Source organism: Dipodomys spectabilis, unplaced genomic scaffold, assembly GCF_019054845.1.
Source record: "Dipodomys spectabilis isolate Male_0828 unplaced genomic scaffold, ASM1905484v1 ptg000076l, whole genome shotgun sequence".
Lineage (NCBI taxonomy): Eukaryota > Metazoa > Chordata > Mammalia > Rodentia > Heteromyidae > Dipodomys > Dipodomys spectabilis.
In genome coordinates, this window is record NW_024870753.1 from 1821374 (window position 1) to 1840351 (window position 18978).

At 42.3% G+C, this 18978-nt stretch overlaps 1 protein-coding gene and 1 long non-coding RNA gene across 3 annotated transcripts in view; one reads left to right on the plus strand and one right to left on the minus strand.

Annotated features, from left to right (window-relative positions):
• Nucleotides 1-9912: 9912 nt before the first annotated feature.
• On the minus strand, nt 9913-14785 carry LOC122110381. The gene is made up of 3 exons (XR_006147859.1): nt 14457-14785; nt 14289-14336; nt 9913-10015 (listed from the first exon to the last, which is right to left on the minus strand). It is a non-coding gene; the product is annotated as an uncharacterized LOC122110381 (long non-coding RNA).
• A 282-nt stretch (nt 14786-15067) lies between these two features.
• Sik2 (salt inducible kinase 2) overlaps nt 15068-18978 on the plus strand; it is an 89665-nt gene continuing 85754 nt past the window's right edge. Inside the window, exon 1 of one of the 2 annotated variants that reach the window (XM_042682787.1) lies at nt 15068-15401. In XM_042682787.1, the coding sequence (XP_042538721.1) occupies nt 15267-15401 (135 nt within the window). In that variant the 5' untranslated portion in view covers nt 15068-15266. The remainder of the gene's footprint in view (nt 15402-18978) is intronic. The other variant, XM_042682786.1, reaches the window with a different exon arrangement.

Below are 18978 nucleotides of genomic sequence, written 5' to 3' on the forward strand. Positions count from 1 at the left end.
GTGTTTATCTTAAATATTTGTTCAAGATCCACAACCTATTATTTTTCTTAAACAGAAGTTTTAAAAGGGAAATTTATACAGCAGAAGATGTAATATGTTTCACAATGTCCTTCCTTACGCCCCAGGCCTCAAGCTTGCTAGACAAACCCTCTACTACTTCAGCCATTCTGCCAGTCCAGAATTCATACTCTTAAAAATGTTTTGCCAGGGCTGGGAAGGTGGCTCAGCGGTAGAGCACTTGCCTTGCATGCATGAGGCCCTGGGTTCGATTCCTCAGCACCACATGAGCAAAAAGAAAAAAGCTGGAAGTGGTGCTGTGGCTCAAGTGGTAGAGCGCTAGCCTTGAGCTGAAGAGCTGAGGGACAACGCCCAGGCCCAGAGTTCAGGCCTCACGACCGGACGCCCCCCTCCCAAAAAAAAAAAGTTTTGCCCTTTTTTAAAAGAGCTATTTAATCAATATTGATGGAACACCAGCTAGTTTCCTTACTTTTATTTTAGCTAAATCATTGTACTATTAAATTTTTGACATAATTTGTATTTTATGAATAGTAATAATATAAAAAATGAAAAATAAAAACTGTGAAAAAGTTTATTATATTTCCATCAAAAGTGTAAATTAAATGTAAGAATTTGAATGCAGAATTATTTTTCATCTATTGTCCAAAAAAGTTGAGTCTTCTAAAATATTCAAAAGCATTTATTAAAGTTACCAGGCAAAATAAAAATGAATACATATCAACATAATAAATTAAATGTTACTGCATTATAAAGATAAAATGCTTATTTATGATGAAATTAGGCTGACCAGTAGAAGAGGCAGGAATTTCACACGTAGCATTGTTTAAAGAAACCACAGGGCACCAGGCACCAGTGGCTCACGCTTATAATCCTGGCCACTCTGAGGATCACAGTTTGAAGCTAGCCCAGGCAGACTCTTATCTCCAATAAACTCAAAAAAAAAAAAAAAAAGGAAGTGGTGCTGTGGCTCAAGTGGTAGAGCCTTGAGCACAAAATGGCTCAGGGACAATGCCCAGGCCCTGAGTTATAAGGCCCACAACTGACAAAATAAAAAATAAAAAAGAAACCACATGACATTGAAGGCTCGCATCTATAATTCTAGCTAGTAGTGACATGGCCCTAGGCACAAAAGTTCCCAACACCCCATCCCAACAAGAGCTGGATGTGTATTACATACCTGTCATTCCAGTCATGTGGAAGACGGAGATGAGGAGGATCACAGTTCCAAGCCATCCTGAGCAAAAAGTCTATAAGACCCCTGCTCAGCAGAAAAAGCTGGGCATGATGGGTCATGCTTATTACCTCAGCTCCTTCGAGAAGCAATAAACAGGAGGATCGCCATCCACGCCAACTCAGGCAAAGAGTGAGTGTCTGTCTATCTGAAAAAATAACCAGAGGAAAAAATTAGTTGGAGGTATGGATCAAGAAGTTAAATACCTTCCTGGCAAGCATAAAGCCCTGAGTTCAAATTCCAAACCCTAGTACCACAGAAGAAGCAGTAGAAGGAAGAGGAAGAAGAGGAGGGGAAGGAATAGAGGGAAGAAGAAGGGGTGAGGAACAGGGGTGGGAGAAGGTGGGAGGGCAGAAGAGGGAAGGAAGAGGAGGAGGACACCAGAACCATGGCTATTTGAGTAAGAATAAATTAGGTGTATAAGAAATTTATAACCACTAAAAAAGTCCTGGAACATTCTATATCTCTACATTGTTGTGTGGGCATAGAAAAAAGGAACATTGTGCAGACTCAGGGAATGAATCACTCTTCATCTAAAAATGCAAGACATGTCCTATTTGAGTTCTCTTGCATTCCGATTCTTATTACTCAATGATACATGAGTTCATTTTAACACAGCTTTTCCATTATGATGCATGGGCAAATTCTTTAACTTACTACGGCATACTCTGGATAGCAAAAGATTTCAGTGCTAGTTACATATTTGCATGCCCACATCCATCCAAAGATGGTTATTCTCAACAATAATTCTGCCCTTGTGGGTAGCTCAGTGACTAGGAGCCTAAGCCAGTTGTTAAAGGCCAGGCCCAAGAATTAAGCCTCCTGGATTCTATCATATGCCAGCATCACTCACTTGAGCAAGTTATATTAACTTATTAAACTTTGATTCATCTATAGAAAGGTATGGTAGTAATCAAAAGCAGGATTATTGTGTGGCTTAATGACTGTGATACTAAACAAAATGTGATCATGATAGCTGCCATCTTCATGTTTAAGAAGAAAAGCATAAAATCAGAATTGGAGCCAGGTGCCGATGGCTCACGCCTGTAATCCTAGCTACTCAGGAGGCTGAGACCTGAGGATCGCAGTTCAAAGCGAGCTAAGACAAGAAAGTCCATGAGACTCATATCCAATTCATCACCAGAAAATTGGAAGTGGTGCTGTGGCTCACTGGTAGAGTGCTTGTCTTGAGCAGAAGAGCTCAGGGACAGTGTGCCCAGGACCAGAGTTTAAGCCCCAGGACCGACAAAAAAAAATCAGAATTGGGATATCTTTGATTTATAAATCAAAGCACTCTCATTTATGGACCCAAGTATGACCCTTGTTAGAGATAGGTGGGTCTAGATAGTTAGATAGATAATATAAACATACTATTATATATTATCTATGTATTGCTTATTATTATTAACATAAATACTTGTGAACCAACCCTTCAATATAAGAATTAGGGCATCAATAATCATTTATAAAAACCTATGAGCTTCCCTCAATTCATTCTCCTACCTTCCCTTCCTTGAGTCTCCCATTTATTACTGGCTGGTTTTTGAAGTCAGAATTTTATCATATATTTGGGTTTCAAAAACTGAATTAAACTTCACTTGTTTCTAACATTTATTTTCTAAAAAAGGGGTATCAGAGTTTCACCTTATTAACAGTAAGTGCCTAGACTTTTCCCCAATTCCTCTCCAATGCTTAGTCTTGTTACATTTCTTGTTTTTAGACAACTGAATCAGCAATAGAAAAGCTACCTTATGATTTTAATTTTTCTTCTTAATCAATAATGCAGTTGACCACATCATCATATTTTTATGAATCCCATGAATTGTCTCTTCTTTTAAATTCACATCCATAGTTTTTTGACAGCTGTCTTTATTGGTTTGAAGAAACCTTTATAGACTCTTTCTTGTTATACTTCCCACAACCACCCCCAGTACTGGGAACTAAATATACAGCCTTCAGCATGCTAGGTGAGTACCCTGCCTCTGTCCCAATCCCATCTATTTGGTTTATGTTTTATTTTTGAAATAGGATCTTACTGAATTTACCTGGCCTCAAATTTGTGATCTTCTCTTCAGGCTCCTGAGTAGTTAGGATTACAAGTGTGTGCCACCATGTTCAAGTCTTGCTATTGATATAGTGGATTACAAAATATCACCTCTCAGCTGATATTTTCTCTTGCCTTTTCATAGTGTATCTTTTGATGTTTGAAAGATAACCTCATCAGACTTTTTTCATCTTTTTGCTTATGTGTAGTGGCCTTTTAGTAAGTGATTCTTCCCTATCCTGTATTTTTAAACAAAAAAATATAATCCTATCTGTTCTACTAAAACTGATTTTAAACATTTATTTTTTAACATTTAAGTCATTGCTCATTGGAGTTCATTTTTACATATGTATAAGGTACGGATGAATATTATGTTTTCCATTTTTTACAAGCCTATTTTTTTTTAATTTTTTGGGGGGCTGGTCATGGGGCCTGAACTCTGGGCCTGGGCGCTGTCCCTCAGCTCTTCAGCTCAAGGCTAGTGCTCTACCACTTGAGCCACAGCACCACTTCCGACTTTTTTCTTTTTGCTTATGTGGTGCTGAGGAATCGAACCCAGGGCCTCAGGCATGCAAGGCAAGTGCTCTACCACTGAACCACCTTCCCAGCCCAAGCCTATTTTTTTAACAGTCTTTTTCCTTTCTCCATTGAACTTCCATGACACTTCTATCCTATATCTAAGTTCCACATATACACAGGTGTGGTTCTGAGTTCTCTACTTGTCCAAAAGTTTATTTTTCTATTTCTGAACAACTACCATGCAATTTTCATGTGCTTCAGCTTCACAGATTACAAAATAATAAACTTGTTAACTAGTATAAAAATACTAGGACAAACATTAATTTTATGCTTATTTTCTATTTATTATCTATCTGATCAAACACATTTGCTTCTAGAAATATATACATATATATTTTTTCCAGGTGGTTGCTTTCTTTTGAAGTAATTGTGCTCTTGAAACAATGTGTCTCATTGATTTGGACTGTGAGCATCTATTTCTTTGACCATATCAGCTACTCGGCCTAAGTATTTGCAATAGAAAAAGACAAAAAGCCAGATCCTAGTGTGTGTCAACAATCAATGAGTTCAAGGGGATGTGAAGGAGAAGCACTAAGGTAGAGAGCTCCAAGTATCAGGCTACCATAATTTATTACTTATGCCACCAAGCAACTCTTTGGGTTAGAGTCCTACTTTAGATTCACACTGAACTGTTAATCCCCAACCCAATACGAGAAGCAGCTAACAGCACTTCTAGATTGTAAATCGCCAGCCGCAGGGGAGGAAGGGACAGAAACAAAAGTTCTCCATACTCTGATTTCTGTCATGCCCTGACTGTTAATCCTAATGAACACTTACACCAATGTTCTGAAACTGAACTGTACATTTCTATAAAAGTCTCCTACCCTAGGCTGTGCATGCACACACACACACACACACACACACACACACACAAATGCTTATTTGTAACATATACACACATGTATACATACACATACATGCACACATGTACATGCAACATTTTAAAAAGACTCCAAGATTGATCTTGGAATAGTCAAATAATTATCTATCTTGGAAAAATTCAAGGTTTTAAATAGGTTTAGACCCAAATTACAAAACCAGTCTCAGAGAACAGTTTAAGATTCAAAATCTTCACAATGCTTGCTTATTTGAGGAAATCTAGTTTTATGTTTTATGTAATAAGTTACATAATCTTACAAATAAATATGATTCTTTTTATTTAAAATAAAAACTGTAGACAGGAAGTAGAAGGCTGGCTATATATGCTAAACAAATATAATCTTTCACTCTAGTCCTCATAGGCTATTTGAAGCACCACACATTAAAAAAAAAAAAAAAAAAAACAAATACAAACTTCCAGCTTTCAAATTTCACCAGGGAGAGGGGCTGGGAAGGTAGCTCAGTGGTAGAGCACTTGCCTTGCATGCATGAGGCCCTGGGTTCGATTCCCCAGCACCATATAGGCAAAAAGAAAAAAAGCGGGAAGTGGCACTGTGGCTCAAGTGGTAGAGCACTAGCCTTGAGCTGAAGAGCTGAGGGACAGCGCCCAGGCCCAGAGTTCAGGCCCCATGACCGGACCCCCCAAAAAAATATCCTCAAATTTCACCAGGGAGTATCACACACCCATAAAATTGCATGATTCCTATTCATAGATATAACTAACAACAATGATGCCATCTTTTCCATGTCAAGTCTTGTAGGCCACAGTGTGCTTCATGACTTAGTACACATGGGACTTCATGTAATACAGTCCTCTCCCTTCAGCTCCAACTCTCTTCCTCCCTCCATAACCCAGCTGGAACACTGGAAATTTTACCCACTTCAATTTCCTCAGACATTACAAGGTGTAGTCTCAGTAGTAGAGAATGTGTTTGACGTGGACAAGGCCCTGGGTTGGATTCCCAGAACCAAAACAAACAACAACAAAAAAAAACAACCAAAAAACAGGTAGACAAAGTTTTTCACTGGCATGGCTTTCCCCACATCTCCTCCTCCAGCTATCTCCTACAGATTCCTCAGATTCTATTCTAAATGTCATTTCCTGGGGAAGACTTCTTGACCTCTGCGCTCAGCCCAGACCAGGAGTCCCTATTATGCAATTTCATAGCATGCAGTACTTTTCCCTCAGAGCATTAACCATCCTTATAATTAACAGCTTAAATATGTAAGGAAAAGGGAAATTGGTGTAATACACTGGAGGGCAGAAAGGAAATCATTTTGATTCCAGTTTGAAAAATATTAATTGAGCACTTATGTTCCAGACACTGGGTTAGGTACTAGGAACATTGTGGAGAATGAAGTAGCCCCCTCTCCTTTCAACGTCCCTTCTTGATGTCACCTCCAGGATCTTATCAACAATCACAACATCGTCTAACTCAAATATGAATGGAAAGAACATGACTACTTCTCAAGACCATTCACTACTCCCCTCTCATCTAATCTATGGGTCAGAGTCTTGGACTCTTAGATCTGCCTCAGTCTCCCTAAACCTTTTTATCTTCACTTTGTTCTCTATCCAGATAATGTAATTCATGCAGCAGGATCCACTTAGCAAACTCCACCTCTTTATCCACCTGACATTCATGCAAACAAACATTGTCTCAAATATCCCATGAGGATTTGATATTTCTACCAATTCATGGTTTTATTCCTTTAATTGGACTTTTTTAGCCCAGATGGTTTTCTATAGGTGGTGATCAATTTCCTGTCTTATTCTCTCCGCAGAAATTTCGATCCTTCGTTACTCATCTAAAGCCTCCAGTTCCTCCTCCCTTAGTCTGAAGATAACTGGCTTCCTATTTCACTGAGCAAACAGACACCAGGGGTATCTTCCCTGGGAACTATCTGCTTACCTGGAGATAAACTGCCCAGCTTCCTTGCTCTATCTACCCACATTCAGAGAATAGGAGGTTACTCACCTCCTATTAATGCTCAGTATTTTAAGTTCCCTGGCAAAAGTGAATGGGTATGTGCTATGAGTCTGAACTCTGGGCCCAGTGCTCTACCTCTAGAACCACAAACCCAGATAAGGTCTCTCATTTTTTCCTGGGGCTAGCTTCAGACCAAGTACCTAGGATTCTAGGCATAGATTTCACTCCTGGCTCAGCGGCCTTCTTTAGGTTATCCAATCATCTTTATTTGAACCTTTCCCTCAGCTGGTTCATTCCAAAAAAAATGTCCAATTATCTTCCAATTACCAAAGAAAGGAAAACAAATGGAAAAAAGGACGCACCAAAATTCTCCCCCAACTCTATATCTCTTTCTATCTTCATTTCCTTCACAGAGATGGTTTTTAGGGTTTTTTTGTTTGTTTAGCCTGTCTGTCTGTCTGCCTACTTCCCTCCCTCCCTCCATGTTTGCCTCCCTCCCTCCCTCCCTCCCTTTTTACTTTTCTAGTACTTGTGCCAGGTAAGTACTCTACCAGAAAGGCATATCCACAGCCCTCAAACAAGTTGCTTAAGAGAACATTTTTCATGCAGCTTTCTTTACCTACCATCTTCACACAGCTTTCTTTACCATTTCCAGTTTGCCTTCTACCTCTTACTACTCTGGGATTTTATGCAAAGATCATCAATTATCTCTGTGACTAAATCTAATAACTTCCTTTCAATCTTTATCTTGCTTGACATCTTTTCAGTAGTTAAAAGTACCCATTTCCACAGGGCATTTCACCCCGTACTAGCACTCAGAGGGCAGAGCAGGAGGGGCCAGACTGGCATAATGAGATTCTGTTCCAAAAAAATAAAAATAAAGAAGGACCAGGAGGAAAAGGGAAGAGAAAAAGGGGAAAGAAGGAACTATTTCCTTCTTGAAGTTCTTTTCCTTTAAGCTTCTTTTTCCCTAGATGTCCTTCCCTTTCTATATCCATTCTCCTTTTATTTCTTTGGTCTCTTCTCTTTGGTGGAGGAATGATACTTTCTTTTATTTGCTAACTCTGCAAGCACTAAACAAATACTGGAGAATTCTGCTTTCTTCTTCACTGTTGATATTTTCATTGAGTGGGACCGTTCACATCCTTTTCTTTAACTCTCAGTACTTTTCAATCTTCTCTAAATTTTTACTCAAGATCTTACTCCTTAAGGGGAAACAAAGGAGGAGGCAACAATGCTTGATAAGAAATGTACTCATTACCTTGCCCATGTAATTGTAACTCCTCTGTATGGTATTTTCACAATTAAAAAAAAAAAGATCTTACTCCGGAGCTTCCAAATTTAACAGTCTTTCGAGGTATCCTGATACAAGAGACATAAAGGCTACGTGTCTAACTGGAATAGATTAGTCCCAGCTCTTTTAGAGCGAGGACTCTTATTCCATCTCCCTGTCTGTCCAGTGCCCAGCAGAGTTAATGGCAAGTAGTGAGCTCTTGGGTGTTATACTTGTCTGTTAACAACCAGGAAGCAATCTTCAGTCTCTCCCTCTGCCATCCCTCACACCTTATTAATGCCATTACTTCAGCAGTTCCCTACTCAGTAGCAGCTTCACAATTTCTTTGTAGAGGGATTTAGGAACAGTAGTGTGGTTAGAAGGTGAAGAAAGCCTCCCATGTCCTGTTCTTTCAGTTTTGTCTATGGACACTCAAACTAGGTGTCCCCACGGATGGTGGTTGTATGAGCAACAGCATGCTTTATACCATTAGGATAACTGGAACCACTGTTCATTTTATTTTTCAAATGTTCTCCTGGATCTTATCAGACCTTTACAACTCTGCTCAGCTTTTTTTTTTTTTTGGTTGGTCATGGGGCTTGTACTCTGGGCCTGGTTGCTTTTTAGCTTAGCTTAGCTTCCCTTAGCTCTTCAGCTCAAGGCTAGCACTCTATCACTTGAGCCACAGCACCACTTCCAGTTTTCTTGTGGTTTATTGGAGATAACAGTCTCATAGACTTTCCTGCTGAGGCTGGCTTTGAACCATGATCCTCAGATCTCAGCCTCCTGAGTAGCTAGGATTACAGGCATGAGCCTCCAGTACGCAGCCTTCTGCTCAGCTTTTATCTTTTGAAAGCCTTCAAGTTGAGCCCAGTGTCTTCTCTGAGTTCACTATACAAAACTCTTATCTTGGCTCTCAGCATATTGCATTACAATTTTGTTTCTGTGCCTCCACCTTCGTGAATTCTGCTCAAAAAAGTCTTGGAATCTCAAAAATTATTAAGCTTTGATCTCAGAGAAGTTCATGACCCAGAGGAGTTGGGAAGATTAGTAAAATAGAAGGGTATAAATGAAGGGAAAGTTAACCAAGAGCTGAGTTCGTTCACACATTGAAAACATTAGTATTAGAATGTCAAGGACCCTCTTTAAAATATTCCAACAACATGGATACAGAATTCTTCTACAAGTCACATATATATTAATTTATATAATATACTGTACACATACAACATATATTGCATTATATATTGTTTGTTGTATAGCATATATATTGCATATATTATGTGCATATAATGTATATATTAAAGCATGTTATATGATTTTATATATATATAATACATATATCCAAGTCAGATGAATGTGGATCAATCAATCATACAAGTTTGAAAATGCCTTGTGACAAGCTTGAGAACTCTGGCCCAGGCTTTGCACTATTTACAAGGGAGAATACACAGCCATGGATTTCCTATATGAGTCATACACATGGACCAGAAGTGATAATGAAGGAAATAACTATTAGAAAGCATGCTGGTGGGGCCTAACGACAGCTCACGAAACTAAAAAATAGGTAATATGAGCCAGGCATGATGGCACATACCTATAATCCAAGCATCTGGGCAGCTGAGGCTAAAAGATCACACAGACACACAGCCAGCTGGATCTACAAAGCATGCATAAAGTCATCCTGAGCTAACACAGTGAAACCGTGTCTCAAAACCAAGAAAAATGCCACTTATACTTTTATACTTTAAATTTTAATCTTATTTTATTGTAAAGGTGAGGTACAGAGGGTTACAGTTACATAAGTAAGGTAATGAGTACAGGTCTTGTTGAACATTGTTATCCTCTCCCTCATTTTTCTCCCACTTTCCCTCCCCCAGACTCCCCGCCTCCACCTAAGTTGTAAAGTTCATTTCCAACCCAGTGTCTTGTGAATATCACTGTTGCATTGGTTCACCCTTTGTCCTTTGTCTCACCATTTTGTATTCCCCTTCCTTTCCCCAAATCAGATAAATGTATATAGGGCTTTAGTGGGATTCATCTTCACTGTAGTTTTGTGGCTGTTGAAAAGAAAAGTAGTAGAGTCCAATGTCAGGATCAAAAGAGGGACTATTATTCTGCACTGCTTAGACTTCATCTGGACTACAATGGTTTAAGAGGCAAACTACAAGTTGCTTTTGCTGGGCTTTGTGAATTAACTAAAAGTCTCCCAACTACACATCTATACCCTTTGATCTGAGTTATGCTCTGCTGAAGTCACTTTACAATCATCTTGGGCTCCAAGAAAGAGAAAATTCACTGATAAGCATCCTGTGTGAAGGTAACTTGCAAAACAGGCAATGCCTTCTTCTTATCTTCTTAAAGGAAACGACCAAAAACTTGGGAAATAACCCACCAGGCAACTTGTTCCAGTCTGGCCCAAAGTTAAAGTTTTAACAACTCCAAAATTCTTCCAGAGACAAAAACTGAGTTAATGGTCAACCAGACCATACCTGTGATTTAGGACTGAACCCAATGTTTGGACCTATAATGACTGCTGAAGATGCACTGGAATGCTGTCTTCCCATGGCTGCCATGTAATGAATCACCTTCCTTACCCCTTTACCATGTCTTCTTATTTGGCACATGGGGTCAAATGGCCAAACCTAACTTGGGATTCCTGGACTTTGGGCCTGGGGTCTAAAAGCTCAGTCTCATGATCCCTTGTTAGTATTTGTTGAGATGGGAGTCTTGCTATGTATCATAGGCTGGCCTCAAATTCACTGAATAGCCCAGGCTGGCCTTAAACTTGCCATCAACCTTAGTGTTAGAATTACAGTCATGCACCATGACACTTGGCTCTTGCATTCACTTTTGAGACCAGTATTTCAACCAACAAGACCAACGCAGAGTCCAAAGAAGCACAAGAAAGATTAGAGGGCTACAAATATAGCTAGACAATAAAGTTGGGGATATTTTGCCTAGACAACTGAAAAAAATAATAATATGTTTGTTTTAAAAAGTTTTCACCTGGGCGGGGGGGGGGGGGGGGGGGAGGGGGGGGAGGGGGGGATGGGGGGGAAGGCTGGGAAGGGATGTGAAGGGTAAACAAAGGAGGAGGCTGCAATGCTTGATAAGAAATGTACGCATTATCTTGCCCACGTAATTGTAACCCCTCTGTAAAGTATGTTCACAAAAAATTAAAATTAAAAAAAAAGTTTTCACCAGAGAAAAGGAGGAAAACAGTCAGCATTAGAAAGAAGCCAACATGAAAAAGTGCTTTCAACTAGGTTCTTTCATAATGCAGTAAAGCAAACCGTGACCCTACCTGTCAAATGTGTAGAGATCACATATCAGATGGTAAGGTGGATACATGATACTCTTAAGATGCCTTTCAACTTTAAGATCCTAAGAAAAACTGTTGTCTAGAAGCAGATACCAAAAATAACCCCTGAAATTATTTTCAAAGGTGAAAGAAACTCACACTTTTTTCATTTAGAAAAGATCACAGCAAAAGCCAAACTTCAAAAACAAATTAAAGCTGAGGCACAGTTATTCATCTTTTAAAAGCGCTGAAGACATCCTCTTGGTACTTATTTTGTTGTTATCCACTCCCCAATATGTGGAAAGGGACTTTTGGGAAATGTTTATTACATTGCTTGTGTGTAAGTCTTACTATGTGTTCAAACTATACTGTGCTGACTAAATATGTACAGTTTCCATACAAAATCAATTATATCTCAATAAAGCTTTAAAAAATAAAGTGCCAAATGAAATTTTATTTGAAGAACTTCCATCCTCTAATTCATTTCCATAATAGTACCTTACATATAGAAGCATCCACATGTTCGTTATCTGGCTGATTGATGATTGTTTCACAAATACCTGCTTTTCCCTCCCTATCAACCCATGCCCTCCCCGCTCCCACCTTGCTGAGGGTGGAATTTAGAACCTCACGCTTGCTAGGCCGGTACTCTACTGCTGAGCCATGCCACCAGCATAAATACCTATATACACTAATAAGAAACACATGGGGAGGGGCTGGGAAGGTGGCTCAGTGGTAGAGTGCTTGCCTTGCATGCATGAGGCTCTGGGTTCGATTCCTCAGTACCATATAAGCAGAAAAAGCTGGAAGTGGCGCTGTGGCTCAAGTGGTAGAGCACTAGCCTTGAGCTGAAGAGCTGAGGGACAGTGCCCAGGCCCAGAGTTCAGGCCCCATGACCAGCAAAAAAAAGAAAAAAAGAAGAAAAAAAAAGAAACACATGGAATTGGCATGAATTAGACATACGAGTTTTTCATGTACATTGTTTGTATAAAAGGCAAATGTTCATTGTTCTTTTTTAACTTTTTTTCTAAGCGAAATCATCTACTAATTTCATCTGTTTTAGATTTGAACTAAATCTAAATACAAGCCTAAGCTGACAGTGTACTGACTTTCCTTCAGTCTTGACGTGATAAAAGAGTAAACACGCAGACATTCCACTAAAGGAAACAAATGGTACATATCTTGTTTTTCAAGTTCACAAGCTGTCTGCTTCAGCAAATGTGTGCAGCAAGTTTTTTTCCTCAAATTTCCTATTACCCCCCCCCCATTACCTCATTGCTAGCTTCCCTCCTCATTCTATATGTTTAAGTTGACTTCCCTCATGTAAAATGTGTTTCAAAATTATCTTTTACCAAAGCCATTCACCATCTTTTCATAATTATTTCTCTGCATATACCTCTTTGTCTTTTGAACTATACTTTTCAGGTTTTTGTTGTTGTTGTTGGCTTGCTTTGCCAGTCCTGGGGCTTGAACTCAGGGCCTGGGCATTGTCCCCAAGCTTCTTTTGCTCAAGGCTAGTACTCTACCACTTGAGTCATAGTGCCACTTTGTCTTTTTCTGCTTATGTGGTACTGAGGAATCAAACCCAGGGTTTCATGCATGCTAGGCAAGCAGTCTACCACTAAGCCACATTCTCAGCCCTAATGTTTTTAAATTCAATTCAATGACTCATAGCACCAGCTAAGAATGTTGGATTTTAAAAGTCAAACAAATGGAAAACCTAGTAACTAGAGAACTTGATCTCACTGACACTAAAACCAGAAAGGAAAAGATGGGACTTGTCTGAAATTCTCTTTTCTTTCCCTTTTATCATTTATCCTTTTGCTAGTGTGTGTGTGTGTATATGTGTGTCTATGTGTGCGTAGGGAAAGAGAAAGAAGTGATGAAAACAGGAATTCTATAAAATTAGTAACTGCTAAAATGTATCAAGTTATCACTTGTTTAATGGTAATCAAGGCACCTAAGAAACATATAAAGTTGAAATAAAAGAGATTGGAGTACATCTTTTAGAGCAAGGAAATAAATGAAACTTAACCACAGGATTCAAGGTGATAGAACTCTGAATTAATGTGTGTATTATTCTTTAGGTTACATTTATAATCTATTAGTAGTTTTCAGTGGTACACCCACAGCATTTCCACATGGATGAGGCTGAGTTTTGACACAGCCCTTCCTATCTGCTCCCCCATCTCTGGCCTCCCTTTCACTATAGCACAATGACACTGAACTCTGCTTTTCCAAAACAGTTGTTAGTAGTCCCTGTCATCCCTTTCTTTTCTTTTTGGCCACAGACCAGTCAGTGCTTATTCCAAGATTGTGCAAGTAAATGGTTGCCCTGGCTATCTGATTAAAATAATCAGATAAAAATGAGTCAATTTCTCTTTCTCTCATTTCAAAAGGTACATTCTAATTCTAGTAGGTCTATGTGCATTTTTGGTGTATCTGTGTGCACACACAAGAGCATCAGCTAGTAATGGGGTATAAATTCAGGGTCCGGTTGTTCTCTCTTAACTTTTTCTGCTCAAGGGTAGTGCTCTACCTCTTGGGCCACACCTTCACTTCCCACTTTTGCTGTTAAAATCAGAGATAAGAATCTCACAGACTTTCTAGCCAGGGGGCTAACTTCAAACTGCTCTGCTCAGATCTCAGCCTCCAGAGAAGGTAGTAATCCATTGGCTTACTATCTCAGCCATGAGCCACTGGCTCCAGGCTTCACCATTCATTCATAATGAATGAATAAATTTATCAGCTGGAGGCATTTTCAAATTGTCTCTTTTTTCTGTTGGTATGTCCATCTTGACATAGACACGATTTCTTCATGCTTTGGGACTGATGATCTTTCAAGGCCACGTCTCTTCCTTGGAATGAGTTAAAAAGTCTGGTTCCTTTTCGTGAGGAAAATGGTATTCAGAAACCAAGACCTGATTGCATAATCCATCTCAATACATCTAAACGTCCCGCTCCCGTTTCCCCAGGCTACCATAGGAAAGACTGGTGTGATGACTTAAAACGTCCAACTTGAGCAGTACCTGTGTGACTCTGGCAGTCCCTCCACGCCTTGCTGCTGGCCTGGTCATCTGAAAAGACATGGGACACGAATTTCCTAAGTTTCCAGGGTCACCAGCCACAGGGAACGTGACAGAAGCTATGGCCCCCCCTCCCAAAACTCAAAAAAGAAAAAGCCAAGCCAAGCCTACGTTTCAGGGGCTCTAGCTCCGACACCCACGGGGGCGGGGGGGGGTCCCCAAGTCTCGGGATGAAGTCATCTCGGGATCTCTCCAACGCGGACATTCTGTGAATCTCCATGCACCCGGCTGCCGTCAGCAGGACTCCTCTGAGGAAAGTGGATGGCTTTAAATAGCAACACCGAGAGGGAAAGACACAAAGGAAGGAGGCTATGAGCAACGCGTTACTCAGTCACCATTCTCGGTCGCCTCCAAATTTAGGGCGCAGTCGACTCATAGGTGAGAGGTTTTGGCGGGAAGGGCCTCAGGTGGGCGGGAAAAGAGCCTGAGGTGAAGTTCGCCGGTGCACGCTCCGTCCCGCCCACCAGGGCTCGCTCTTACCCTTCCGTGGAAGGCACGGGGGACGGAGGCGGGGCCTGTCGCCCCGCCTCCAATGGCAGCGAAGCTTGGGGGCGGGAGGAGAGGGGGGCGGGGGAAGGGAGAGAGGACGCCGAGACCCGGAAGAGACGCGCCCGCCCGGCTCGCGCGGCGCGGCGCCCCTCCCTTCAGCTGCCGACGTCGGCGGTGCTCCGGTCGCCATGGTGACCAATGGAGGCCTGGCCCCGCCCCCGCCCCGGCCCCCTGACGTCGGCGCACGTCAGCGGCGGCGCGCGCCTGGCTGGGCCCTGCGGAGCGGGCGGGCAGGGAACGCTGGAGCGAGAGCGGAGCGGCGGACGCCAGAGCCGAGCCGAGCCGCGCCGCGCCGCGCCGTGCCGCGCCGTGCCGCGCAGCCCAGCCGCCCGCTCGCGCTCCAGTCGCCGTGTCTAGCAGCGGGGGCCCAGCATGGTCATGGCGGATGGCCCGAGGCACTTGCAGCGCGGGCCGGTCCGGGTGGGGTTCTACGACATCGAGGGCACGCTGGGCAAGGGCAACTTCGCCGTGGTGAAGCTGGGGCGGCACCGGATCACCAAGACGGAGGTGCGGCCCGGGGCTCGGCGGGAGCGTCCGGGGCTCGGGCTCGGGGGGAGGCGCTGCATTTTATTTGTTTTACGTGAGGGGAGGGGGCCCGGCTGCAGCGGTGCGGCCGCGGGGACCGGAGACCCGGGGAGGCTGCGCCACTGGCCGAGGCGCGCGGGCCTGGGACCGTGCGGACCCCGAGCGGTGCAGGGGGCCGGGGGGGAGGCCCGGGACGGCGCCGGGGTCCGCTCGCTCCGACACCCCCGGCCCGCCGGAGCGTTTTTCCATCCCCGACGCCAGACCGGCTGGCCGCTCGGAATTCTCGCCAGGAGCCTCCCACCTCTCCCGGGCCGTGACCCGGTGTGTGGTCTCCACTCCGGAGCCCAAGTTCCGCGTCTTCCCCGCTTTCGGCTGGAGGCGGGCGGGGGGGGGGGGAGGTGCGCTGTGGTGGGAGGGGGAAGTCTCGGTGTCCCCGGGGCTGAGCACCGAGAGACAGCCCGACCCGGGGGAGGGGGGAAGCCGTCTGCGAAGTGGGCTCCGTGGGCCGGGGTCGCGCGGGCCCCTGACCCCGGCGTCCTTCCCTGCTCGGAGGAGAAGGGGGTGGGGGCGGCGGCGTGGTCCCGGTGGCCGCGCGTGCCCCGGGCTGACGGCCACTGCCCTTCTCCTCTGCATCTGCCCCGCGGGGTGTCTCGAGTTGCCGTCTGGTTAGTTCGATCTCCGGGGTGAGCTGTTTCCTTCTCCTACTCCAGACAATAGGACTGGTTAAAATGGTCATCGCCGCCTTTGCACCGCTCGCTGGGTTGTCTCTCTACCTGGGGTGCGTTCCGCCGGTGAAGTCGCATTCCTTGCAAACCAGACGGGATTGCCGCTCTACTGCTTCCTGACCGAGACTCCGGCACCCCCCGCCCCCCACCATCCCGGTCCTTTGCACATTCTAATGCACCGCACACATTTTCTCACGTCTCTGCTCTTACCTAACCCACCCCCTTCCCTTCAACTGCCTCGAGCTGCTCTTTCACTCTCCTCGGGGTCTCTATTTTAAGATGTGCAAATTAAATACCTTGGGGTGGGGGGAGAGGAAAAAAAAGGTAGGAATAAAACCATAGAATAACACCTAGTGGTTTTGACGTACTCTGTTCTGTCTTACTGTAATTGCCACTCGAGTTTCACCATTTTTCATCCTGTTGCCTTTTTTTTCTTATTAGTACCGGTATACTAGTCTTCGAAGGTAGAATGAAGTAGGACTGTCTCTGTGTCTTTCTCTCTGTCACACACACACACACACACACACACACACACACACTACTTATGTAAGCTTAGCGAGAGGCATTTGAAAACTTGAGTGATTTTCCTAGCAGTTGTTGTACTTAGAAGTTTTGCTTAAGTGTCAGTTTCCAAAAAGAAGAGGAGCGTCCAAATCGGATTTATTTGGGGCATGAAGACCAAGGTCGCAAATTTTCTTCCTGTAAATGTATGGATGCTCATTTTTTTTAGGTTGAATGTGATGATGACTGTAATTGCCATGACTCAGTCTTTGCAAAGACTTAATCTGGTCCCAGCTTTTTTTTTTTAATGAAAAGGAAGAAAGTGGTTCCATTCCTCTAAAGAGCCATCACCAAATGTCATATACTATTTAAGTTACATCAAAAAAATAAAACACTTTGAGGTTGTTTTTAAGACTTTTCAATGGCTGTCTTAGAACATCAAATAGCACATATAGAGAACTTTTGAGCTACTTAGTGGTTGAATACTCGATCTGTCCTTTCATAATTTTTTTCTTAGAAGCTTTTAGGTTTACCAAGTTTTAATTGCTGGCTGTTATTTGCCAGGGCCAGTATAAGTAATATAGTATCTGTTTAAGAGCCGAGTAAGTGGAACTAATGGTAAACTGACACTTTATAGAGATTGACAATTCAAATGGTGTTCCTTTCAACTGGTATTTCTTAGTGAGTGTGCTAGGGGGCGCCATGAAGTAACACCGTTTGGGGTGTTTTATGGAGTTTTTGTTTTGTTTTGGTTTTGGCATTCAGCTAAAGTTGGACCATGCATTTGTAATTGAAGGCACCAGGTAGATCATCAAAGAACATTCAGATCCTACACTGTGTGGCAGATGTGTATAAAATGATTTATGTTACAGGTTGTATTGTTAGCTCATACTTTGCATCTTCCTTGTGCTTTTCAAGATTGCCCAGTGTAAGCATTTGTGGTAATTTTGTGTAGATTGGAGATAAGGTTAGAGGGATGAGAAGTGGCCTGGCAATTTCTGAACAGAAAAGTTTTGTAGCTGTCTTTATAATTGCAAAGTTTCTCTGTGATTGTTATAGGTAATTTACAAAAAGAATTGTTTAGCAAGAGAATAGATACAATTGTTCCTTAAAGTATATCATTGTTTATTATTGAGCTTTAAGTAGCAGATTTTCTTTATTTACTGGATAAATAAGTCAGATAGATGTAACTACCTTAAAAACTATTACAACTGTGAAAACTTAACACTTTGTATTAAGTTCTCATTACTTAACATTCTGCAGTAATTGCAGTGAAAATATGGAATAAAGAAAAAGGGTATTGGCAGACTTTTGACTACATTACTGTCTATAAAAGTTTCTTCATGTGGATTTTTTTTTTTTTTTTGCCAGTTCTGGAGCTTGAACTCAGTGCCTGGGCACTGTCCCTGAACTGCTTTGGCACAAGGCTAGCAATCTACCACTTGAGCCACAGCACCACTTCTGGCTTTTTCTGTTTATGTGTACTGAGGAATCGAACCCAGGGCTTCATGCATGCTCTGCAAGCATGCCATATTCCCAGCTCCATATGGAATGTTTTTAGCATCAGTTTACATTTGTGTTTTAAAACTCAAAGATCTCCCCGGCACTACACCAGTTTGATTCTGAGGCCAATTTCAGGGTTTAGTTTACACATTGACATGATGGAAAATTGAATCCTTATATTATTTTTTCTTTTTTTTTTTTGTTGGTTGTGGGGCATGAACTCTGGACCTGGGCTTTGCCCCTCAGCTCTTCAGCTGAAGGCTAGCACTCTACCACTTGAGCCAGAGCACCACTTCCGGCTTTTTCTGCTTATGTAGTGCTGAGGAATCGAACCCCAGGGCCTAGTGCATGCAAGGGAAGCACTCTACCACTGAGCCACCTTCCCAGCCCCTGAATCCTTCGATTTTTAATTGAGCCTTCTCTCCTGTCCTATCTCACTTGAAAGAGATGTGTTTTCTGCAGAATTTAGGAGATCCAAGTTTATTTCTGTCTTAGGGGGAAATGAATAGACAAAAGATATCTTCATTTTGGTCTAATCTATCAAATAGCTTAACATTGCTTAAGAAATACAGTTGTATCATGTGAAGCAGTATTGGTATGTTAGATTTCTATGTCAGTTTTGCTCACAAAAGGGAAGGTAGGTGGTAGTAGAGTCCAGATTCCTATATAATACTTAATAAAAGTTTTGTAGTACTGGTTTGTGGCTTATGAATTAAAGAAGCTACTTTTTGTAAGATGAGCATAATAGGAAAATGATAATAACATTTAGACTGTTAAACTGTTTTAGGCAATAGTGGCTTCTAGTTTTCGGTTCTGTCCTTAGTGGTATT